Below are 23,247 nucleotides of genomic sequence, written 5' to 3' on the forward strand. Positions count from 1 at the left end.
CCTCCCGGCAGCCCCTCTCTGTCCAAAGGTGTCATTTAAGATGAAAGCCACCTGTTCTCTCCTCGGCCCCCCTTTTGCTCTGCCTGCTGCCTCATCCTCTCCCCTCTTAACCTGGCAATGGACTGTCTGCAAAGAACCAGAACGAGCTCCACTGCCCTCAGTGCCCCCTGTGCCTGGACTCAGCATGTACCGGCAGGGCTCAACGATGCTCTAACCCAATCAGCTGGCGAAGCCCCAACCCCAGGCGCTCACCCACCACCAAGACCTTGGCCTGCCTACAAATAGACCCCACTGCAATCCGGCTATACTAACTCATCTTCCTCAGCCTCAGAACTGCGTGACTCTGCCCTGCCCCGAACACCTGACCCAGCACCTCAACAGTGCGCTCCTCCGCCACCACCGCAGGCCTGGCTGGCGACCTACTGCCACTCACTCCTCCATCGGCTGCCGTCTCACACGTGCACCTGGCACACTTTCTACGCCAAGACAGAATTTTAGTTCACGTGTTCCCCACATGCCCAAACCCCACGATGCCAAGATCATGTCGGCCCTACTGGAACCTCCCAGAGTCCAGCCCACTTAAATCAGTCCAGTGCAGTTAGGTGAGGTGAAGGGGCTTCAAATCCAGCATTCTCTCCCTCCCCCCGCTGGGTGGTCCTCCATCCCCTGCTCCTGCTTTCCCCCCCGCAGCTCCTGGTTTAGAGGCAACTTCCCCCTGGACCAGCGACTCCTCCCAGCTCAGCCTTGTCCCCCGACCCTCCTCCATGTGGTTTTCTTCTCTCTTCTTTAGCATCCGCTTTTAAAGCCCGACATGGTCTCTCCTGCTTAACAATCAAGGTAACACCCTGACCTAAGATCACAGGCCCTTCTTGACATGGACCTGGCTCCTTCCACTTGGTTGCAGCAACCTCCCCTGCCTGTTGCTAGAACACCCCACACAGCCCAGGTCTGGACGCTACATTGAACCAGCTCCCTCCTTCTTACTGGACCCCTTCCTCTGCCCAGAAAAACGGGAGTTCAGAGGACATTTGAGGAATGAATGACAAGGTGTTCCTAATATGTGGCACAAGAGCACTGATTTTCTTAGTTGGGGACCTAGGGGCAAATGCAGGCTCTGTTATTTACAGCTTTGTCCTGGGGCCCGTCCTTTCCTCTGAGCCTCTGTTTTGTCATAAATAAAAGAGAACAACTACTACCTACTACTGCAGGGCTGTGGTCAGAATTGAGTTAATAGCAATAAACAGAGTACTTAAGAACAATAATGCACTTAGACCAAGCATCTAAAATAAAAACCATTCAATACACTGAATTTTTTAAATTATTGAATTAGGTGTTCCCGTTGTGGCTTAGCAGTAACGAACCCGACTAGTATGAGGATGCAGGTTCAATCCCTGGCCTTGCTCAGTGGGTTAAGGATCTGGTGTTGCCATGAGCTGTGGTGTAGGTCACAGATGCGGCTCAGATCCCGAGTTGCTGTGGCTGTGGCTGTGGTGTAGGCCAGCGGCTGTAGCTCCGATTCCACCCCTAGCCTGAGAACCTCCATATGCTGCAGGTACAACCCTAAAAAGGAAAAAAAATGTCTGAGTTAGTTCCAAACAGCACCAACTGGCACATGACCAGCATCTTCAGATCACATACTGAAACGGGTCAAGCACTGCGAGTCCTCAAATTCACGGGCTTTGAAGATGTTTTCTCAGCATTACTGGCGTCTCTGCAGAAGAGCCCTGCTCCCTCCAGCTCAGCTTCTTTCAGGCGGCCTGGCCTCTTAAGGTGACCAACTGCTTGTCACGACTGACGCTGTCCACAGGAAGGGGGCTGCGGCACAGCAGGGCACTCCTTCAGAGACAAGACCTGGCTTCTCTTATGTCAGCAACACTGCTCTAACTCACAGCGCATTAAACAAAAGCAGGGCCTGAGGGCCGAGTCCCCGCAGCGGATCACTCACCATGCAGGCGGCCTGCACGGCCTCTGACACGTTCGCGGCGTTAGGCTCGCACCAGAAAACGTGGCACTCAAAGTGCTGGTTCCCAGTGTCCATGATGAAGGCAAACGTGTGCACGTCCTTCCCGACGCCCATGAAGGACAGGAATCGCACCCGACACTCCACCAGGACTTCCTTTTCATTCTGCAAGAGACGCTCTTCAGCAGCCTGCTCTCTGCAAGGCCCGGCCACGGGCCCAGACACGTTCGGATCTTCGGACCCCGCGGCACATGGAGAATCCGCTTGGAGCGGCTGCACAGAGGAAACGGTATTAAACAAACATACACGGCGCTCCCCTTGTGGCTCAGTGGTAATGAACCCGACCAGCATCCATGAGGTTGCGGGTTCGATCCCTTCAGTGGGTGAAGGATCCAGCATTGCCGTGAGCTGCGGCGTAGGGTGCAGACACGGCTTGGATCCAGCATTGCTGTGGCTGTGGTGTAGGCCGGCAGCTGCAGCTCTGATTCGACCTCTAGCCTGGGGACCTCCACGTGCTTCGGGTGTGGCTCTAAAAAGCAAAACAAATCAACAACAACAACAAAAAAACAAAACAGGCTAAATTTAGGAAAGACTTGTATTTTTCTAGGAAGGCCAGTTGCTAAGTGTGCCTGGAGAGGCCGTGGCTGCTGTGGGTGCCTCAGTCCACAACTAACCTCGCTCTGACCACCTGCAACCGAGCATGTGTATTCTGCTCCATCCGCTCACTCCAGGCCTTCGGGTTCAGCACGGCTGGGAACCATGTTGTGTCACTCTTAACGTGCTGACCACACAGTGGCTGCAAACCCATCTGTCCAAGCAGACCCACCGGAGACCCCTGAGCCCCAAGCGAGAAGCCACAGGATCGCTTTCCAGCCAGGTCTGCTTCCCACACTAGACAGCACAGTGAACCGCATCTCTATCTAAAACTGTCTGAAACAAAAAGTTGCCACATCTTTTTTTTTTCTTTTTTCTTTTCTCACAAACATAGCCATATAATGCTGAGTTAGGTGTTCCGCATTCATCCTCTGGTCATTTTTGGCCGCCCCGCAGCATATGGAGTTCCCCGGCCAGGGATCAGCTCTAAGCCTCAGTCTCAACTGAAGCCGCAGCTTTGGCAACGCTGGATCTTTAACCCATTGCGCCAGAGATGGGGTTGGAACTCACGTCCCAGTGCTCCCAAGATGCTGCCAATCCTGCTGCGTCACAGCGGGAGCTCTTGGATTCCTTCATATGGATGCCACATCCTTTGCAGCAGCCATATGCAGTTTTTGAAAATTAGTAAATACATCTGGAATGTTGACTTGTGGCTCATTAATATCTTATTAAATATTCACTAGGTGTGATGGGATTGCTTAATAGGCACACTCAGCTAGTCTGAGAGGCTGGGAAGTTTTCTTGAGGAAAGCGACATTTACGTTGAGATCTGGGTAAGGGCTGGGTAGGACAGAACACAGATGAAGCCACAATCACAAAGGTGCTGAGGTAAGAAAAGGCACCACATGTTTGCAGACTTGAAGAAAACCCAGTGTGGCAGGCCGGAGTGGCGGGCAGGGAGCATCTTACTCCTCTTTAGAAATTAAATAGGGCTTGGAGCTTCCATCAAGGTGCAGCGGAAATGAATCCAACTAGGAACCACGAGGTTGTGGGTTCAATCCCTGGCCTCGCTCAGCGGGTTAAGGATCCGGCGTTGCCGTGAGCTGTGGTGTAGGTTGCAGACGCAGCTCGGATCTGGCATGGCTGTGGCGTAGGCCGGCGGCTGCAGCTCCAATTGGACCCCTAGCCTAGGAATCTCCATGTGCTGTGGGTGTGGCCCTAAAAAGACAAAAGACAAAAACCAAAGCAAACAAACAGGGCTTAAAGGTGAGCTGCTAGTGGACAGAAGCAAGAGCCAGCCAAGGACTTGGTTTACCATGACAGGTGCTTCACAGAAGCAGAATGGAAAACTGACCCTGCTACTTCTAGCTGTGTGACTGTGGGAAGTTACTTAACTTCTCTGTGCCAGTTTTCTCAAGCACAAAACTGAGATAACACGGGTTGAGGCTGATACTGGCCCCTCTCCAGATGACCTCCTGCTGCAGGACCGTCCATGACAGAAGCATCTCTTGCACCCCAACCCCAGAAGACAGAGCCCAGTCAAAACTGGGGCCTCGAGAGTGGCCAGAGAACCAAGCCCGATTCATGAATTACTGCTAGCATCATGCAATCACCTCTAGCAAATGATTCCATCCCCCGGGCACGGGAGGGAGGAAGACGGTGCAGCATGACAACAGGAGGCTCTGGGGTGTGCAGAGATCCCGACACAAAGGGCAACATCTTACGCAGGCTGCTTTAACCACAAGCAAGCACAGCTCTCCAGAGGCCAGGCGCTGGTGTGTGCCTGTGTCTCATGGACGTTCGCCGTCTGTGAAACCTCACTGTTATCCACACGGGCCAAGGGCACCCGCCGCCCTTCTCACCTTCTCACTGATGACAGTCACAGTAGCATCGGCCACATTCATGTTCACGGACGGCCAGTCCTCCTTGCTGGACGAGGTCATAAGACTTTCTATGGCATTGTTCAGGGTGTCCATTCCTGTGGATGGATGGGACACACGAAGGAGAAAGTCCTAAAACCATCTGTGACTCTCAAATGTGGGCCCCAAATCACCCAGGCACAGCTCTGCCCAGACTGGTCTGTTTTTTTTTTGGGGGGGGGAGGGGTAGACCCAGACAAGACGGTTCATTTGAGGATTTCATTGCTCAAAAGAAAAGAAAGGCCAGCTTTTCCACAGAAAGAAGGGCCATGAGACCCTCCAGAGACGTGGCATACAAGATCCTGTCGAATCAAATCCTGTCTCCAAAGAGTCCCTCGGCCCGAGTGTATGAACAGTACGCAAATGCTACCTTTTTCTAAGCAAGGAACCTTGACAAAGGGGACCCCACAGAAGCCAGCAATCCACCAGATTACCTGATCACCGTCGTTATGCTTTGTCACTTAAATACGGCCAAGGGCGGACGGCCCCAGACACAAGTAGTATGTGCTGTTCAACAGGGCCCTTGGGCTGGCTGTTCCCACAGCCATTTTTGGCAGGGGGACGGGTGGGAGAACCACCTCATTGAGATATAATTCACCTATCAGACAATTTACGCATGTCAAATACAAAATTCAACGGTTTTTAGTATATTCACAGAGTTATGCCAACCAGCGCCACCATCGGCTTTAGAACATTTGCATCGCCCCCAAAGGCAAGCCCAGGCCTTTTAGGAGTCACCCTCCATCTGCTCGCGGCGCCCAGCCCTATCTCGAGAGACCGGCCCACTCTGGACATGTCAGATGAACCAAATGGTACAGGAAACGGTCCTCTGGACCCGGCCTCCTTCACTCAGCATGATGTTTTCAAGGTCCAGCCATGTTGCAGCATGTTGAATAGTTCATTCCTTTTTATTGCCAAATCAAGGGCCCCTGTTTGGAAGTGTTCTCTTATTAATCCACTCGTCTGCTGACAGACATGTGGGTTGTTTCCACTTTTGGACTATTACGAATGATGCTGCTGTGAGCATGCTCATACGTGGTTTTGTGCGGACAGCTGTTTTCATGTCACTTGGGCATAAGCCCAGGAGCAGAGCCGCTGGGTCCAGTGGTGACTTTTGAGGACCTGCTAGACTGTTTTCTAAGGCAGCTGTGCCATTTTACCTTCAACCCAGCAGGGCCTGAGGGTTCTAATATCTCCACAGCCTTTTTTTATCCAGGAAAAGGCTCCATCTCCCAGCCTCCTTTCAGCTTGGGATGGCTAAGCCACTAAATTCTGCCCCTGGGATGTGTGCTGACTGCTGTGTGGCCACTTCTGCATTGCAGGGGCCACACCTCAATAGGAGAGCATGAGGGCTCCCTCGGCCCCTTGTCCCCAACCCCCACTTGACACGGACTAAAGCAGGTGCCTGGGCCCAGAGACAGAAGTGGACCACACGTCAGAGACGCTTCGCCTGTTGTGTCCTGTGCTTTTGATCAGGACGGTTTGTGTGCTCTGGCTGGTGACAGTGTGAGTGTCTGATTCAAGACAAGGCAAGGGCGTGAATCAGCTGACCCCAGCCCGACGGGACGGGAGGGTGAGCACCTCCCACGAGCTCCCAACACTTGGAAAGTGGAAAGACGATAAACATTTTACATACCGACTGGTTTGTCTACAGGCAGCATGCCCAGGTACTGCACACGGAACTTCTGGACCAGCTCAGTCTTTGGTGTTGGAAAATCTACTACAGGGAACAAAGCAACACAGCTGTCTCAACGGTTCAACAACACACACGCCACGTTCCGTGTTCCTAGAGGTGAACGTGGCACGTGTTCTATGAGAACAGCATTGCTTCCGCTGCGGCCTCTCAATCGAAATCCCATTCACCCGTTCATTTCTCGGTGGGAAAGTATCTGAAAGCAGGAACTGGAATCCAGGCATTAAGCTGTGACTGTCTCTTGAGTGTGTGCTACGCAGGGGCTTTGAGAGTCCTTCTCGTTAAGTGTGGCTGATGCCCTGGGGACATTTACTCAGAGGGGGTACACCCACAGACAAGAAAAATAACTCAACAGAGCTCCCCCAAATATTGGCCCACATATTTCTCACCCAGCTGGTCCTTACCCCAGGCTATACATGAGTTACAAACCCACGAAAGATAATTTTCTTTCATCTGGTCCAACGGCAACAAAACTAACCCCGGCCCTTCCCGTCTGACCCTGTTGACCCAAAGTCAGCTCTAAGCCACGCATGGAGGCCTCGAGGGCAGGCTCGGCACGAGTCTGCTGAGTTGTGCCTGGTTTTAGGGGGGAGACTAGAAAGACCCTCCCTTTGTGACTCAGATGGAAGTGCCTATGTGGAGGGAGCAGGTGCGGCCGACCTACCTTGCAGGGGGACGTCGAGGTTCACGGCGGGCCTTTCCTGGAGGGAACTGCAGGCCAGGGCTTTGGCGTTCTTCCGTTCGGCCATAATCTGATGAAGGAAAACACAGCTTTGGTCCCAGTTACAGACTCCGTGGCTTCAACCGTCCCAGCCGGCGGCGTGTCTGTACCCACTTCACCTCCGAGTTCGGTCAGCTTGAGTCTATGGCCTGACTTCCCACCCCCATCTCTGAGCTGCGTATTCTGAGAACTGCGCCCATTTTTCTCTGTACCTCAGAGGAACAGTCTCCTAACTGGAAGTTACCCTTCCATGCACCAGGCTCCCGCCACTGCCCAACAACCCACGCAGCATCCTTGGTCGTGCATAGACCTCCTGGCCCATAGTGGCCACTGGGATGCCAGGCAATAGAATTGCCCCACTGCTTCCTGATGGTGACTATTGGGGACGCTTTTCAGGGCTCTGGGGACAGAGTACATGGGTGCAAGGCCACACTTATTAGCTGTGTGGGCTTGGGCAAGTCACCTGCCCTCATGTCTCCTTTCTTTCACTGCACTTGGGGATAATATTTATGTTCTTAATAATATTTCAGTCCTGAGAGTGAATGTAAGCCCTCAGAAATATCAGCTGCTATTGTTGTTGCTGTGATCAAACTATTTAAATCTGCCAGCCATCTTTCTGGCATCTGCCCTTTAAATCTTAAATCTGCCCCTCTTCTCTTGGGGCAACGGACAACTCTTTTACTTGAGAGTCACCAGTGTTCCCCCTTTTTCACAGTGCTGTGGGTTGAAGAACTCCAAGAAGCCACCTTCAGTGACTCCCTCGGCAAGTCACCCCCTCAGGTCCAGCCCAAGCTTTCCATCCCAGGTGGCATAAAAATCATTCCCCCCTCGCCGAGCTCCACTCTGCCCATTCCCAGATCTGTGCCTGGGACAGCGGGCAGGAGGGCTGCTGCTGCTGCTATGACTGAGGATCTACTGAGCACTGCTCTGTGCCAGGCTGTGCTCTAAGGCCTTGGCACCTAGAATATAAGCCCCACAAGGGCAAGGGTTTTTTTCTGTGGTGGGTTCTGCTGTCTCCTTAGAACAGGGCCTGGCAGGAGGTAGCCCTGAATTATATTTGTTGCGAGTGAATGAGAAAATGAAACCCGGGGAGTGCAGCGGGCAGCAGGGCAGCTCCAGGAGCGGGAGTGTGTTCATGGGCTGGGGTGACCGTGGGGTCTCCAGGCCCGCACCCTGCAGGTCCTGGTCACGGGGTCAGAGCGGCAGACCGCTGGGCTATTCCTCTGGGGGCTGGGGACAGCTGCTAGTCCCCACCCCTCCCTGGAGAACTGTGGCTTACACCTGCTTCGTCCCTGCTGCTCAGGGACCAGGCTGGGCCGTGGCAGTGGCTGTGGCTTGTGGGGGTGAGGCCCGCTAATGACGCCAGCCTGGAACCGGAAAGGGGACATTCAATACAGGTGATGGCAAAGTCTTGTGTTTGGATTCAGTCAGTCAGTCAGTTTGGGGAAGGGAAAGGCCTGGCTCAGGGAAGCTGGTGACAGCATCCAGGAGGTGTAGCCGCCACCACTGAACACAAGTCAGCGAGCGGGTAAGGTGGCTGCTGAGAACCTTAGTCACGTATCCTTGGAGGTCAGAGGACACGGTGGCCACGGTCTGTTCTCTGTTGATTCCCTTTCGGAATGTTGGTTCATTCAGGGGGAACCAAGCAGCGTGTGCCCAGCAGAGGACAGCTGTAGGAGCCTGGTGCCCCGGGACCCGAAAGGGCTGAAGAGACAGGGGTGGGGCCTTCTGGACGGAGGAGGACGCCAGGGGCAGGAAGGCTCCATGTGACTCCGGATAAGGAAGCGGGACACCTGCCAGCGTGTGTGTCCTCGGGAAGTCAGCCTATGTTCACGGCAACCCCCAGCTGGCTTTGTCCCCTCCTGCCCCCCCCGCCCCGTGTCCACACCCAGACAGGGCCTAGCCCTGGGAGGTCTGCCCGGACTCCCGGTCCCCACGTACATGGCACCTCTCTGCCACCACACCTGGCGCCCCCTGTCCGCCTGTCAGACCCCCCTAGACTGTGGGAGGGACCCAGGCTCTGGAGGCAGAGCATCATTTAGAGCAACGCCCGACACGACAGGCGGCAAGAGCCTCAACCACACTGGCGGGACGGACAGTCGGCTCACTTCTCCTGGAGCTCGACCTGCAGGTCAACGTGCCGACGGCCCCCCATAAACACCCCGACCTGCATGGCAGGGAGAGAAGAGATGGGGCGGAACCCGCCTTACCTTGGAACAGATCTCGTGGAGGCTTGTGGCAATGGCTTTTGCTGGTGTGTCACATCGAAATACATGACATTTCAAAATTCTTGTATCTTTGTCTCTCGCTACATAAGCAAAATCTCTGTGCAAACAAAATTCATCCGTGCGTTAGAATAAGGAAGCTCCACAGGCATTCTAGTTAGAAACATGAACTGAGCTGTAAGCCAGCATGTCAGGGGGAAACAGGGTGTGCAGCGGTTAAAAAACTACACGTCACCAGCTGCCTCAAACAGAGGGACGGGTTTATGGATGTTAGGAATTCATTTCTTAGCAAAATAACTGCCTTGTTCCCCAAACTCAGTCTGGTGAGCTCCTGGATTCTTACTGAACACCGCTTAATGAAAGCCGAATTTCACATGAATCTTCTATCTAGAGTGACACAACATGTATTATAAGCATCATGATCACAAAGCAGAATACAGGCTTGAGAGGAGTGCGAAGCTGGGTGAGTGATATCGCGACAAGGACGGCGCTGTGGCAGAAGCAAACCAGCAAGCCCTGTTGTGTAAACGGGCCCCAGAGACTGGATCCGACCTGCAGCTGCTGAGCAAGTTGACGGGCAACCACCAGGAGCACAAAAGGACACCGCGGAATGAAGTCCTGTCAAAGGCACTCAGTTCTGCCCTACATGCCACCTCCTCCAGGGCTCGGGGTGACTCCACCCCATGTGCTGTCACCCCAGACAGCGGTGAGGGTGCAGCTAGTGCTGGGTTTCAGCATCTGCTCTACTGATGAAAAGGATATCTTGCCTGTGACAGGACCTGGCTTCAAAAGAACCAGGCCATACCCCTCCATTTCTCACTATTATCACTGACGACAGGGGTTTAAAAGAACAGAGTGTTTCTGAAAAATAAATGCTCAGATTTACCCATCTGATGATGGTTCCCCCAGGGACAACGAGGGGCTGCTTCTGGGTTTTGTCTTCCCCACGGTCCCCTGATGCTCCGCTAAGATGATGTGTGGCTAATGATGCTCCATGAAGATGATGTGTGCCTACTGCATCCCCAGGCCCAGTCCGGGCCCGGCCAGGACTGGTCCTGGGCGTCCTCTTCCCTCAAGCACGGGGCCTGCAGCATGCAATCCCGCCTCCCGTGGGGAAAGTCGGCCTGCGGTCAGAGGTGTGAGCGGGTCCCCCCACAGTGGGCTGAGCACAGCCTTGTTCCACACTCCGCTCCTGAGGCCCTGCCACCCAGGTCTCAACCCTCATGGAGACAGCATATTACCCCCCAAAAAAATGACAAGGAGATGTCCCTTTTGGAGACCATGCGCAAGGGAAGTCTTGGTTTTGGCCCCTCTCCCTCTGGCCACTTTTCTTTCCTGGATGGTTCTTAAAGCCATACGCGCCACACACAACTCTTCTCCTTCAAAATTCCACAGTGCCACCGTTTTTCTGAAGTTCTGTGATCACCCATGGAAAGTCCAAAAGCCTTTGTCTGGATGTCTAGTGTTACAAAATTTGTCCCGCCAACTCTGGGAGCATCCGTCTAAGGAGCTCTCTCCCCGCTGCTCCAGAAACGTGGGTCCCACGTCCGCTCGTGGGATCTCCCCTGGCCTGGTGACCACTGGCCTCCCTGCACTGCCTGGAGCTCCCACTCCATCCTCCGTACAGCCCAGCTCAAAAGTCTGCCCGGCCTTCCGGCCCCCAGCACCTTGCGTGTGTCTGAAAGCTGATAGGGTCTGAGCTCCTTCCACCCCACATTTAACTGCTACTTACAGATCTCCCCTGCATCTGTCCTCTCTGAGGGAGAGTGAGGGACAGCCAGAGGGGCACAGACCCAATTTCTAGTCCCCTTCCTGATTCCACTGAGCTATACAACCTTGGAGTTGAACCTAATCTGTAAGTGATGGAGCATAATTTCCTAGGTGCCTTTCTGACGCTGACCGTCTATGACATAGGCTTCCAAGATCCATCCTGTTCACTGTGACTACTTGGCTGGACTACAGGTATAGCAAGTACAAGGTCACCATCCGGGAGGACACGACAGGCCTTGATGAATAAGCAATGGATCCCTCCCAGCAAACTTCCGCTCTGTGTCCTCTGTTCTCTCAATGCAACCCCTTCAGACTAACTTTTTACAATTATTATTAATTTTCATTTTCTTCTGGCTCAGGAGACAGTGATGATTGCTGAAGGCACCATCTGGAACCCTCGTTTTCCCAAAGGGGCAGCTCAACAGCCCCAGGCTCTGTTTTTTTTTTTTTTTAAAAAACAGCTTTGTCTCTTCTTGTTCCCTCCCAGGTACCAGGCTAGTAGATCAGGGAGGCAGAAGTTTGTTGGTCCCTGAGTTGAAAGTCTGGTAAATAACCTTCCAGGAGAAAACAAGTGCCCCCCTCTCCTCATTGGGGGCAGGAAGGGATGGGAGTCAGGAGATTTACATGTCTCTCCTGTTTTTTGTTTTTGTTTGTTTGTTTGTTTTTTATGGCTGTGCCCACACAGCATATGGAAATTCCTGCCCCCGGGATTGAATCCAAGCCGCAACTAACGCCAGATTCTTTAACCCAATGCACCAGGCTGGGGATCGAACCCGCATGTCTACAGCGAATCAAGCCACTGCAATCAGATTCTTAACCCACTGAGCCACAGCATGCACACCATCTCCTATTTTATTCCCATGAAACATACCAAGTCACCCTAAAATAAGCAGAAAGCTCCAAGCACGGGCATTTGCAAGGCCCCTCTTTCTGACCTGGAGCACACACAAATCGAAGAACTTTCCTTGTACACAATGAAATAAAAGGCTGAGCTAATCTGATTGTTATTCAGAATGAAATCTGAACACGCCTTGAAGGTGGTTTGTAAACCTTGGCTTTCAGCACCTGATTTCTGAAAAAAGCTGTGGCCGCAGATAGAATAATGACCTGCCCAAGGGGCTCCTGTCCTAATTCCTAGACTGTGCAAAGGCTTCCTTACACAGGCAAGAGGGACTCTGAGGACGGGGGTAAGTGAGAAGCCCGAATGGGGCAGTCACCCTGGGTTATATGGGGCTCAACTCAGTTCCAGGAAAGAAGGAGAAACCCCCCTGAAAGGGAAAGAACGGAAGCAAGGGCCACAAGCCAAGGACAGCGGGTGGCCTCCCAAAGCTGGAAAAGGCAAGGAAAGGAATTTTCTACTGGTGTCTCTGGCAGGAGTACAGCTCTGCTGACACCAGGATTTTAGCTTGTAAAACTCATTTTAGATTTCTGATCTCCTGAACTATAGGACATTTGTGTAGGTTTAAACCACTAAATTTGTGGCATTTTGTTCCAGCAGCAACATAAAAAAATAACTCCCCAAAAGTGTATTTTGGGAGTTGCCATTGTGGCTCAGCAGTAATGAACCTGACCAGTATCAATGAGGATGTGGGGTTCGAGCCCTGGCCCTGCTGAGTGGGTTAAGGATCTGGCATGGCTGTGGCTGTGGTGTAGGCCAGCAGCTGCAGCCCTGATTCAACCCCTAGCCTAGGAACTTCCCTGTGTGGGTATGGCCCTTTAAAAAAAAAAAAAAAAGACACAAAAAAGTGTATTTTAAAGAAATACTTAATTCACTGCCACAGGTACCTTCTGTGCCACTATTATGTACCAGGCATGGGCGATGCAAACACAAGCAGACAAGGCTCCAGCCTAGGAAGCCTGCTGTCCAATGACAGAGCTGCTTGGGGAAATCTGAGCTGCATCTCTAAGTATAGAGACCTCACCAGGGTGAGAGGGCAGCGATGGTTCAAAGAACACTCAAATGAGCATGAGCAAAGGCTGGGAGGCAAGCAAAACCGTGGAGGGTCCAGAAGAACTCCTGCCCTGTGCATGGCCCCAGGCACTGTGGTGAGGAGCCGGGGCTGCTGGGGGGCTTGTCCAATGTCCTGCCAGGACTCTGTAATATGATCTGTGACCCTATCTGACCTGAGTGTTTCAAAGTTCCTTCTGGTAAAACAAAGTGGGTCAAAGGCAGGTGGCCACTGGGGGCTGCTGCTATGGTCTGAGTGACAGAAGATGAAGAGGCAAGGCTGAAAAGGCCATGTACCATTTCCTAGAGCTTTTCCTGTCTCCTGAGGGGGACAAGCAATTGCTTTAATTGCCAACCTCCACAGCTAGAACATTCCTCACAGATCAGCCAGCACACACAGGGGAATTCAGGAGGAAAGAGCACTGGGACAGTGGGTGTCACCCTGCCTGGCAGGGACTCTGATGCTGAGGGTGCAGTCAGCCCGCTGCAGGCATTTCAGGAGCCTCCTCCCACGGAGCCCTGGGGGCCTGTCCTGCCCCCATGTCCCTCCTCAGAGCCACCTGAGGCACTCAGGCTGCAGGTGCCCAGCATCCACAGCACCAAGTGTCGCAACTCAGAGCCCAGACCGGCTTGGTCATGCCTCCTCCAGGCTCATCTGTAAAACCACAGAGTGGGGCCCCAGTGACCCTGAGGTCCAGTCAGGACAGGCTTTCGGCTTTTCCAGCAAATTCTTCTAGATGCCCGGCTGTCTGAGACACTGTGTCTGCCGCCGCGCAGCAAGGAGCATTTTTGGCCTTTGCTCCAGCTCACTCCTGGAGGGAGGAGCCACTTGCTACAAGAGCTGCTGGTCCCTCTGCAGTTTCTCCGCATTTATTTCTCGCTGTCGGGGGTGGGGGTGGGGGGAGGTAACTGCATTTCCTTCCTAAACCAGGAAGGGGAAGGTTCACAGCCAGGTCTCTTCCTGACACTGCGACAGAAGCAGAAGAGAGCACTGCGAGCACTGGGAATAAACTGCCTTCCTCATGTGCTGGCTGAGCTGTGTTCCCACCTCTTCGTGTCCCTCTCCTTGTGCTCTTCCCCCAGAGGACCAGCCCGAGGTCTGCCAGGGGAAAAATGTCAGGAAAAACAGCTTACATGACAGCCTCAAATTTCTTAATGGCAAAGAAAAAGGACAAAAGATTGCTTTTATTGTTCTCAGCTGAACAGCATTTTAATTGCTCCATAGGGCTTAATCCGTCTTTACGGAATGAACGAATACACGATTCTTTATTCAAGTGGGTTCTATTAAAAAGCAGCCAAGACAGAACTGCTCACCTTTTCTCTAAACCTTTTCCTGTGCAACCCTTGTGTAAATTCCTTTTGAGAAGGGATTAAAAACACAAGCAAATTTCGTTTAAGAGGCAGCTACAGACTTCTTAGAGGTGACCCAGGCTATCATTTCAAAGCCCTTCCTTCTACAGCAGCCCAGACAGGTCTCGACTGGATTGGTGGCGTAAACCCTCATTTATTTATTACTTCATTCATCAGCCAGCTCCACTGCTGGATCGCTCCCAGTGAACCAAAATATATTTTTTTCTTCACGATGAACAGAAACTTGCCTCTCTGCAACTTTTGCCTGTGGATTGGACCCTGCTTTCTGGAGCGGCCCAAAGTTAGCTGACGTCATCAGCCACGTGACAGCCCAGACGTGTCTGGCAGTCGCTCTTTCTCCTCTTTTCTGCTAGATTCCTGGCTCTTCAGTTTTTCACGGAACCCTGTATTCACTCATGTCAAATACACGTTATGCTTGATGTGAGGAATTTGTGAAGGTGGCACATGAGAGGCAATCGATTAACGTTACTTGTTATTATAAATGAGGAAAAAGAAGTCAAAGCCCACTTTGTCTCCTTATCAACAAGGGACGTTTTAATAAATCTTTGCAGTGATACGATTATAATAAGACTTGGTGAAATGCACCTAAAGACCCCCATTCTCCCAGCTTATCTTTCTACAGAAGTGATAAGGGAACAGAGTTGTCACCACTGCAGAGGACAGGTCCCACCTGCAAAGAAGGACAAAAGAGATTTGATCCAAACTTTCCATTTCCAGCCCTTTATGATAAAGAGCTTTCTGTCGTCTTCATCTCACCAGCACAGGGCCTGGAGGGAGGAGTCTTGTTTTTATTTTAACACTGCCTGCTCTTCTTTCCCTAACTGCTCTTATTTTCTGGTTGCACTTTGGAAATCTTGTTTTGGGGGTTGGAGGAGGGAAGAAGGGAAAAGGGGATGAGAAATGTCATCTTCCTAAATGGCTAATCCAGAACGTTACACACACACACACACACACACACACGCGCGCGCACGCACGTGCACACACACGCACACACACACACACACGAGACTTTGTGTTTTAATTTTACCCAGTAGCATGTGCACACATGCGGGCATCATGAATTTCATAAAGCTCAGGATCTAGTGTAGTAAATTCCACTTTCTTTTCTCCCTCTTTGCAAGCTTAAAAAGATGCTAAGTTCGTCAACTCTGAAAGGGGCATTCTAGCAATTCATCATGTGGATAAACACACATTTCCCACAGGGAATCCTTTGCCAGGCGCTTTCATGAGACGCACAGATGGTATACACACCAGATCTGAAATTCTAACACCTGCAAATAATCCAGGTGGCTTGGGCAAACCAGACTTTGTAGCCCTCTCTAGAACAGTCTTGCTGTTAATGTTCAAAGCAATTGGTTCCCAGTGAGGAGACCCGAACAAACACGGAGGATAGGAACCAGCAAACCTCTGAAAACATCCTCACCATTGGCTCCGACATGACCTGTGGTTACTTCAGAGAAGGGAGATCGCATCCCAACCCACAGCCCTCCACCTCCAGAGGCTTCCACCACCTCCAGGGGCCACAGTCTCCTCAAAAGTCATGAAAAAGTCAATCGAGCTCCCCAATTCTCTAATCATACCTTCTGGAAGGCTGACCGCAGAAGTGTGACCCACCCAGCCTGAGCTATGTCCCTTCCCTCTGGCCGCTGAGCGATGACGGCCTCTCAGCCTACAGCAGGAAGGTGGCCGTCAGCTGGAGCTCAGCCCCACCAGCGAGTCACCAGGGACAGACTCCAGCAGAGACAGACAGACAAGCACTGCCATCTCTTCACTTTCCCAAGCAGTGTCACAATCATTCTTTCAAGGAGAAAAATCCCCAAACTTTCTTCTTTCATTAAAAATGGAGCTTTTACAGGAGTTCCCCTTGTGGCTCAGTGGTAATGAACCTGACCAGTATCCATGAGGACGAGGGTTCAGTCCCAAGCCTCGCTTAGTGGGTTAAGGATCTAGGCGTTGCCGTGAGCTGTGGTGTAGGTTGCAGACATGGCTCGGATCCCGTGTTGCTGTGGCTATGGTGTAGACCAAGAAGTGCAGCTTTGATTCAACCTCTAGCCTGGGAACTTCCATGTGCTGCAGGGGTGGCCCTAGGGGAAAAAAAAAAGCGCAAGTAGAAGGACTGGCCTTGAAAGCATCTTTCTTGGGACTGGAGAGAAATAACAAGGAAGGATAGAGATACAGTTTTGTTGGTGGGGCCGGGAGAGAGACTCACAGACACAGAAAAAAACTTACGGTTACCAAAGGGGGGAAGGGGAGGTATAAATTAGGAGCTGGGGATTAAAATACACACACCACTATATACAAAACAGATAACCAACAAGGTCTTACCACACAGCACAGGGGAACTATACTCAATATCTTATAATAACCTATAATGGAAGAGAATGTAAAGCACAAAAATGTGTGTGTGTCTGTGTCTAACTGAATCACTTTGCTATACACCTAAACTAGCACAACACTGTAAATTAACTGCATTTCAAAAAAAAATTTTTTTTTGTCTTTTTTTAGGGCCACACCTGCAGCCTATGGAGGTTCCCAGACTAGGGGTCGAATAGGAGCTGAAGCCACTGCCCTACACCAAAAGCCACAGCAACACGGGATCCGAGCCATGTCTGCAACCTACACCACAGCTCATGGCAACACTGGATCCTTAATCCACTGAGCGAGGCCAGGGATCGAACCTGCCACCTCATGGATGCTAGTCGGATTCATGAACCGCTGAGCCATGACGGGAACTCCTGTATTTCAACAATTTTTTTTTAAATGGAGCTTTTATTAACTGATAGAGCTGAGGAATCATGGAGCTTAAAGTCCCCAATTAGCCCAATGGTCAGGGTGACCTTCAGGAAACCACAGGAAACACACACATCTGAGGGATAAATTCCTTTCATTTTAGAGTCACAGCCTTTCCATAGTTTGTTCTTTTAGATTTGGAAAGAGAGAAGTAGTCCATATATTTTGGCTAATAATCAAGACTGAACTTGAGCCAGTCCTTGTAGCTACGGGCCTGGAGGCAAACTTGACCAAGAAAACTCTAGAGAGGCCATGACAAGCAGGTCCTAGCGTGAGTTCTTCCAGAAGCACCAAAAGCCTACACAACCTGGTCCCTAACCTGTTTCTATGCCGCCCGCTCCCCGCTTGCTGATTAGGCTCTGCTCAGCCCGCCATCAGCCAGGGTGACCAGGTTATCGCCCGCCCATCACCTTCCCCACATGGGGTCGAGCAACCAAGGATCAGAGACCCAGAGGCAATGTCACATGGTTTTAAATGCCGAACAGGTAACAATGACGATGAGCAAAGGTTACACAAGACAAAGTTCTGCCTTTCAAAGACAGGGATGGCTATGAGAATGGTGACAGGCCATGAAGAAAGCAAGGGAGCTTTGCCAGACATTTAAGACAGCACGAGGGGAGGGGGAGAAGCGAAAATCGATCAGTTACCTCTCTCTGAATCCGGGAAGGCATGAGGGAACAGAGCGGAAACAGGACGTTAGCATTCATGCGGCATCCAGCAAATAACAACAGCCCGATAACGGCAACTCTGAGCACCGGCATCCCATCTTATTTCCCAACGTGGCTGCAATTAATAGCCTTTTGGTGCTTATTTTAGCTGAACTCTCTCACACAGAAGTGTGTATTTTGAGCCACGTTACGATGAAGCCAAGAGATGCCAGCTGAGTTTACAGAGGCAACATATCAACCGGGGGAGGTAATCGAGCCTAAAATATCACAGTGAAACACAGGAAACTGTTTGTAGTGAACACGGGCAGAGCACTTAGCTTCATTTTCCAGCTCCACCTGCTCCCAATAAAAAACATACAGAAACAATGACATGGAAACAGCCTTACCTGCTTCACTAACACTTCTGACAGCCTATTAATAGAGGTGTGGCATTAGAGTCTGGGTACCGTCAGGGAACTGCATCCAGAGACGGCACCAGAGCAGGCGGGAGTGGAGGCAGCAGCAGGCCAAGGGCAGAGGTGGGACCAGGAGGGGCGTGGGGTGGGGGGCTGGTAAATGAGAGCCGGGAAGTGAGGAAATGGAGCTGTGCCCAGAAGAGAGGGGCGGCACGTGGAGAAGAGCCGAGAGCAATTTGGGGTTTGGGGCCGAAGGCTTTGACTTCCATCCTCGGAGCTGCTCTGAGCCACCAGGGCCACCTTAACCAACTCGCTTTACCTCCCGACCCAGAGCGTAGCCACTTTGAAGGGGCCCAAAGACAGGGGCCCCTGACGGAGGTAATAAGGAGGAGAGGCAGAAACTCGACTTGCATGGAACCAGCTCTTGCGTGCACCCTGTGGCCAGGGTCACAGAGTGGCCAGCAGGACCCCGCGGAGATGACAGCTGAAATCGTGGTGTCAAAGAGCAAGCTCGCCTGGCAGCCAACCCGTCACTGGGCAGAAGGGCTGAGCTGCACACCTTGACACTGAGCAGCGGCCTTGACAAGTGATTAAATGCAGGGAAGCAAACTGAGCAAGCAACCCAAGTAGCAGATATACGGCCTTACAGGGAAAACAACAAAAAGGTCTGAGTGTTTTGGTTTTTTTTGGTCTTTTTAGGGCCACACCTGCGACATATGGAGGTTCCCAGACTAGGGGATCTAATCAGAGATGTTGCCACTGGCCTACACTAGAGCCACAGCAACGCCAGATATGAGCCACATCTGCGACCTACACCACCGCTCACGGCAACGCTGGATCCTTAACCCACTGAGCAAGGCCAGGGATCAAACCCGCAATGTCATGGCTCCTAGTCGGATTCGTTTCCGCTGTGCCACAACAGGAACTCCTAGAGTGTGTATTTTAATACATGCACAGTAAAAAAAAATCTGGAAGAACATAACTTCCAAACTGTCAACTCTTATCTGGAGGGGGGAATCACAGAAGATTGTATTTAATAGTTGTTTGAATATAATACAATAAGAACATGTGAGGTCTGTAATGCAAACATGTGAATATCAACCTCAATACCCGAGGAAAGCCAGTGACACGGGGGAAAGCCACCATTGCAGTGTGTGTGACGGCCAAGCTCCAGTGACCACAGGACACTGACTGAGCTCTGGCTCTGGGCTGTCCTAACAGCAACCTGATGGGTAAACACTACAGTTCTCACCGATGAAAAGGATACACTCAGAGAGGGTGAGGGACTTGACCAAGGTCATACAACAGTACACAGTGAAATCAGCATTTGACGGTAGGCCTGCAGGTCTTTGTAGAAAACACCTAAGGTGGGGACCCCACGCGTCTTCACCTCAGCGTTTGGCTCCCAAATAAGCCAGTCGGTTGCTGTGCACAGGTGTTTGAGACGGGCAAAGGGTCTGCAAAGAACCTGGGGTTTTGGAGGAACAGGAGAACCCCCCTCCCTCTCTGTGGCCTGTGAACTTTTGCAGGCTGGACATTCTCGAGAGAGGCCCTTTAGCTGAGCCAGCGGCCAGAGCTGTTCCAATCCTGCTAGTGGCCGTGCCCTTTCGGGTACATTACCTTCTCTTTTTCCTCGTCAGTGAAAAAGGGACAAGGACCCCTGCCTCAGGGTAATCAGGAGACTACACTGAATGAGATGAGTGTGCAAAGCACGCCTGCTGTGTCAGGAAGGGCATCGGTCTGCATCACTCTAGTCATCTCGTTGGGTCATGTCTCAGCCGGGCACCACTTAACTACAGCATGAGGTCACCTCCCACTCCTGCCCCTCTGCACTGCCCAGGCCCCCGCTATCAAGGCCAGTCTTTTTCTTTTTTTTTCTTTTTTTCTTTTTTTTTGTCTTTTTGCTTTTTGTAGGGCCACTCCTGCGGCATATGGAAGTTCCCAGGCTAGGGGTCTAATCGGAGCTGTAGCCCCCGGGCCTACACCAGAGCCACAGCAACGCAGTTTCTGAGCCGCGTCTGTGACCCACACCACAGCTCATGGCAACGCCGGATCCTTAACCCACTGAACAAGGCCAGGGATTGAACCTGCAACCTCATGATTCCTAGTTGGATTCATTAACCACTGCTCCATGACGGGAACTCCTCTTTTTTTTTCTTTTAACGGCAGAACTTGAAGCATATGGAGGTTCCCAGGCCAGGGGTGTAATAGGAGCTGCACCTGCTGGCCTATACCACAGCCACAGCAATGCCAGATCTGAGCCAAGTTTTTGGCCTACACCACAGCTCACAGCCACGCTTTTTCCTTAACCCACTGAGTGAGGCCAGGGATCAAACCTGCAACCTCATGGATACTAGTCGGATTCATTACCACTGACATACAATGGGAACTCCTCAAGGCCAGTCTTTGGACACAATTTAGATCATCAGCAAAGGATCCAAAGACCTGGATTCTACTCCCAGTTGGAGTAAACGCTCTGCACGTCACTTAACCTGAATCTTGCATTTCTCATCTCATATCACACGCTCCTGGAATCTCCTAATGCTCAGATTTTTTTTTTTTTTGTCTTTTGTTGTTGTTGTTGTTGCTATTTCTTGGGCTGCTCCCGCGGCATATGGAGGTTCCCAGGCTAGGGGTTGAATCGGAGCTGTAGCCGCCGGCCTATGCCACAGCCACAGCAACACCAGATCCTTAACCCACTGAGCGAGGCCAGGGATCGAACCTGTGTCCTTACTGTTACTAGTGAGATTTGTTTCCACTGAATTATGACGAGAACTCTGGAGTCTTGTATACTTTAAATCAGACCTATTATGAGTGTTATTTCATTTACGGAAATAACATCAACATGTAGCTATATGTTTTTCCCTGAAGGCAGTACTCAGAAAAGTGACACTGTGAACTTTTTTTTTTTCTTTTTCTTCTTCGGCTGCACCCATGGCATGTGGAATTTCCCAGGCCAGGGATCAAATTTGAGATGCAGTTGTGACCTCTACCACAGCTGGGGCAAAACCAGATCCTTAACCCACTGTGCCACAGCAGAAACTCCATCACTTAACAAGGTTAATTTTTTTTTGGGGGGGGGTGTTAATAGATGCTGCTTCATTTAAGTACTGAAGTAAAAACCAGCCATAAATAGGGATTTCAGAGTCCCTATTTCTGAAATATCTGTGAAATGTCATTCAAAAAAGGCAGACGGGTCCTACTGGCAGCTGCTTTACCAACTCAACACCTTGTAATGTGCTGGGATAAAACATCAGCCCAAAGCTGGCCATCTGCATGGAGTGCGCCCCTCTGAGAGTGGGGAAGCCTAAATTTAGAAGCAGGTGCAAACTAGCCCCAGTCTCACTGTATAAGATGTCAGAGGGGAAGACTCCCACCTCAGGATTAATTCCACACCAGCCCCACAACCCAAGGCTGCCTCATCAGCACGCTCTCGGCGGCTGTTTCTCGGGAAAATGAACAGAGGAGTAATTGGCAAGGTTTTCGTTAAAATAAGCCTGAAATAATAGAACCACTTGGCATGCGTCACCAGGCATCCAAATGAATAGGCAATTCCTCAAAAAAAGAACAAAACCCAGCGTACCAGAGTGACAATGCCTATGCCTGGCTTTTGAAGAGGGCACACCTCCCGCCCCAGCACAACCGCCTACTTCTTATGCACCGCGCACCGTCCCGCTTCACAACCTGAGTACGGACAGCAAAGACATGCCAGGGCACGTCGCAAGCCATCTTTGAAGAACTAGCTGTTTCCTCATGCTCTGGATGCTTGTCTTCCATCGCTGGGAGTCATTCGAGCCTCCCGAGCGCCAGCACAGACCAGTGTCAGCCCCACGGCCGTGAACTAAAGACATCAAACTTCACGGCAAGGAGACTCTCGCACCAACCTGAACCTGACCGTCTCTCTCCTGTTTCCCAGCTTCCCCGGTTTTTTGTCTGACGTTTATTCGCTGTTTGCCCTCCGCCAAGGCCCTTAGCCTCTCGGCCCTTCGGTTTCTTCATCTGTGAAATGGGAGCAAGAGAAGTGCTTGCCTCCCCAGGGCGCTGTGAGGGTGGCACCTGTTAGGACTCTCACAGCAGGACCGCGCGCAGTGTGGACCTGACGGCAATGCTGAGTGTGCGCTTCCCATGAGGGGGAGGAGCCGGGGAGGGAGGTCCTGACTGGATCATGGAACCTTTTGGACTCTGATGAAAACACTCCAGAAAGAAATGCATACAGACATACAGTTTTAGACACTATTTCAGGGGGGTGGGGGAGAAAGTCCAATAATCCCTGGAACACACTCCCAGACCCTTTTAGAATCCACACCCTGCAGGTGAAAGACCTGCGAACTGGATTCTGAGCTTATGCAAATTTACCATCTGGTGTCTCTGAGAGCTTCAGAAAATTCAGCTCCCGACTGGAACACCTCTCTCTGAGTTCCCCTCCCACCTCCCAGCTCCTGCCCCAGCACCAGGCGGCCTGTTAGCCAACTGGGGTTAGCGCTCCAACTGGACTAAGTGAAACAGAGGATCCAACGTGGTGTAAGGTTATTGAAATTCAAGGCACATGCTTCTAAACAAAGGACTTTCTCATGCCGCCCGAGAGAAGACACACAATAGTTACCAGTCAGCTTACTAATGAGGCAAAAAGGGATATTTGAGAGCAACCAGGAAACGGGAATTTTCTAAAAGTCCATCTTTGAAGAGAACAAGAATTAATGAGGATCTGCTTTCTTCGGTGCTCTACTGCATTTAAAAGCCAAAAGCCAAAAACCTTGCTTCTCTGAATATCTGAGCAAAAAGAAAATCACACACACACACACACACACACGACTTATACTTAGTTCTCAAGTCAGAGCTAGTTCATGTCAGGTTACGGTTTTCAGGGTATAAAGTTTAGGGCACGAAGGATAAAATCATATAAAATATACCTGACTTGTGACACTGTGGGCTGACTTCCTGGAGGTAGAGAAGGTAAAACAAAACCAAAAATACTTGATCCCCAGAAGGCTCCAAGTGAGTGTTTAAAGACTCTGGCACTGAAGTGGGAAGGTGAAAGTTTCGCGTGTGGGGAAAGTGGCTTCCAGGCAAGCAGTGCCATGAGGGCCCAGACTGGGCCCCTGCATTAAAATGAGTTCCCGTCGCGGCTCAGTAGTTAATGAATCCGACTAGGAACCATGAAGTTTCAGGTTCGATCCCTGGCCTTGCTCAGTG

At 51.3% G+C, this 23,247-nt stretch overlaps 1 protein-coding gene across 14 annotated transcripts in view; it reads right to left on the reverse strand.

Moving 5' to 3' along the window:
• Window positions 1-23,247, reverse strand: part of APBB2 (amyloid beta precursor protein binding family B member 2) — a 387,671-nt gene that overhangs the window by 6,638 nt on the left and 357,786 nt on the right. For 7 of the 14 annotated variants that reach the window (XM_047799525.1, XM_047799529.1, XM_047799526.1 and 4 more), the window contains 5 exons: window positions 9,098-9,212; window positions 6,831-6,918; window positions 6,110-6,193; window positions 4,417-4,532; window positions 1,946-2,233 (listed from right to left, as the gene is read on the reverse strand). In XM_047799525.1, the coding sequence (XP_047655481.1) occupies window positions 1,946-2,233; window positions 4,417-4,532; window positions 6,110-6,193; window positions 6,831-6,918; window positions 9,098-9,212 (691 nt within the window). The remainder of the gene's footprint in view (window positions 1-1,945; window positions 2,234-4,416; window positions 4,533-6,109; window positions 6,194-6,830; window positions 6,919-9,097; window positions 9,213-23,247) is intronic. The other 7 variants (XM_047799534.1, XM_047799531.1, XM_047799533.1 and 4 more) reach the window with 3 other exon arrangements.

The sequence above is a fragment of the Phacochoerus africanus genome, chromosome 10 (genome assembly GCF_016906955.1).
Source record: "Phacochoerus africanus isolate WHEZ1 chromosome 10, ROS_Pafr_v1, whole genome shotgun sequence".
Taxonomy (NCBI): domain Eukaryota; kingdom Metazoa; phylum Chordata; class Mammalia; order Artiodactyla; family Suidae; genus Phacochoerus; species Phacochoerus africanus.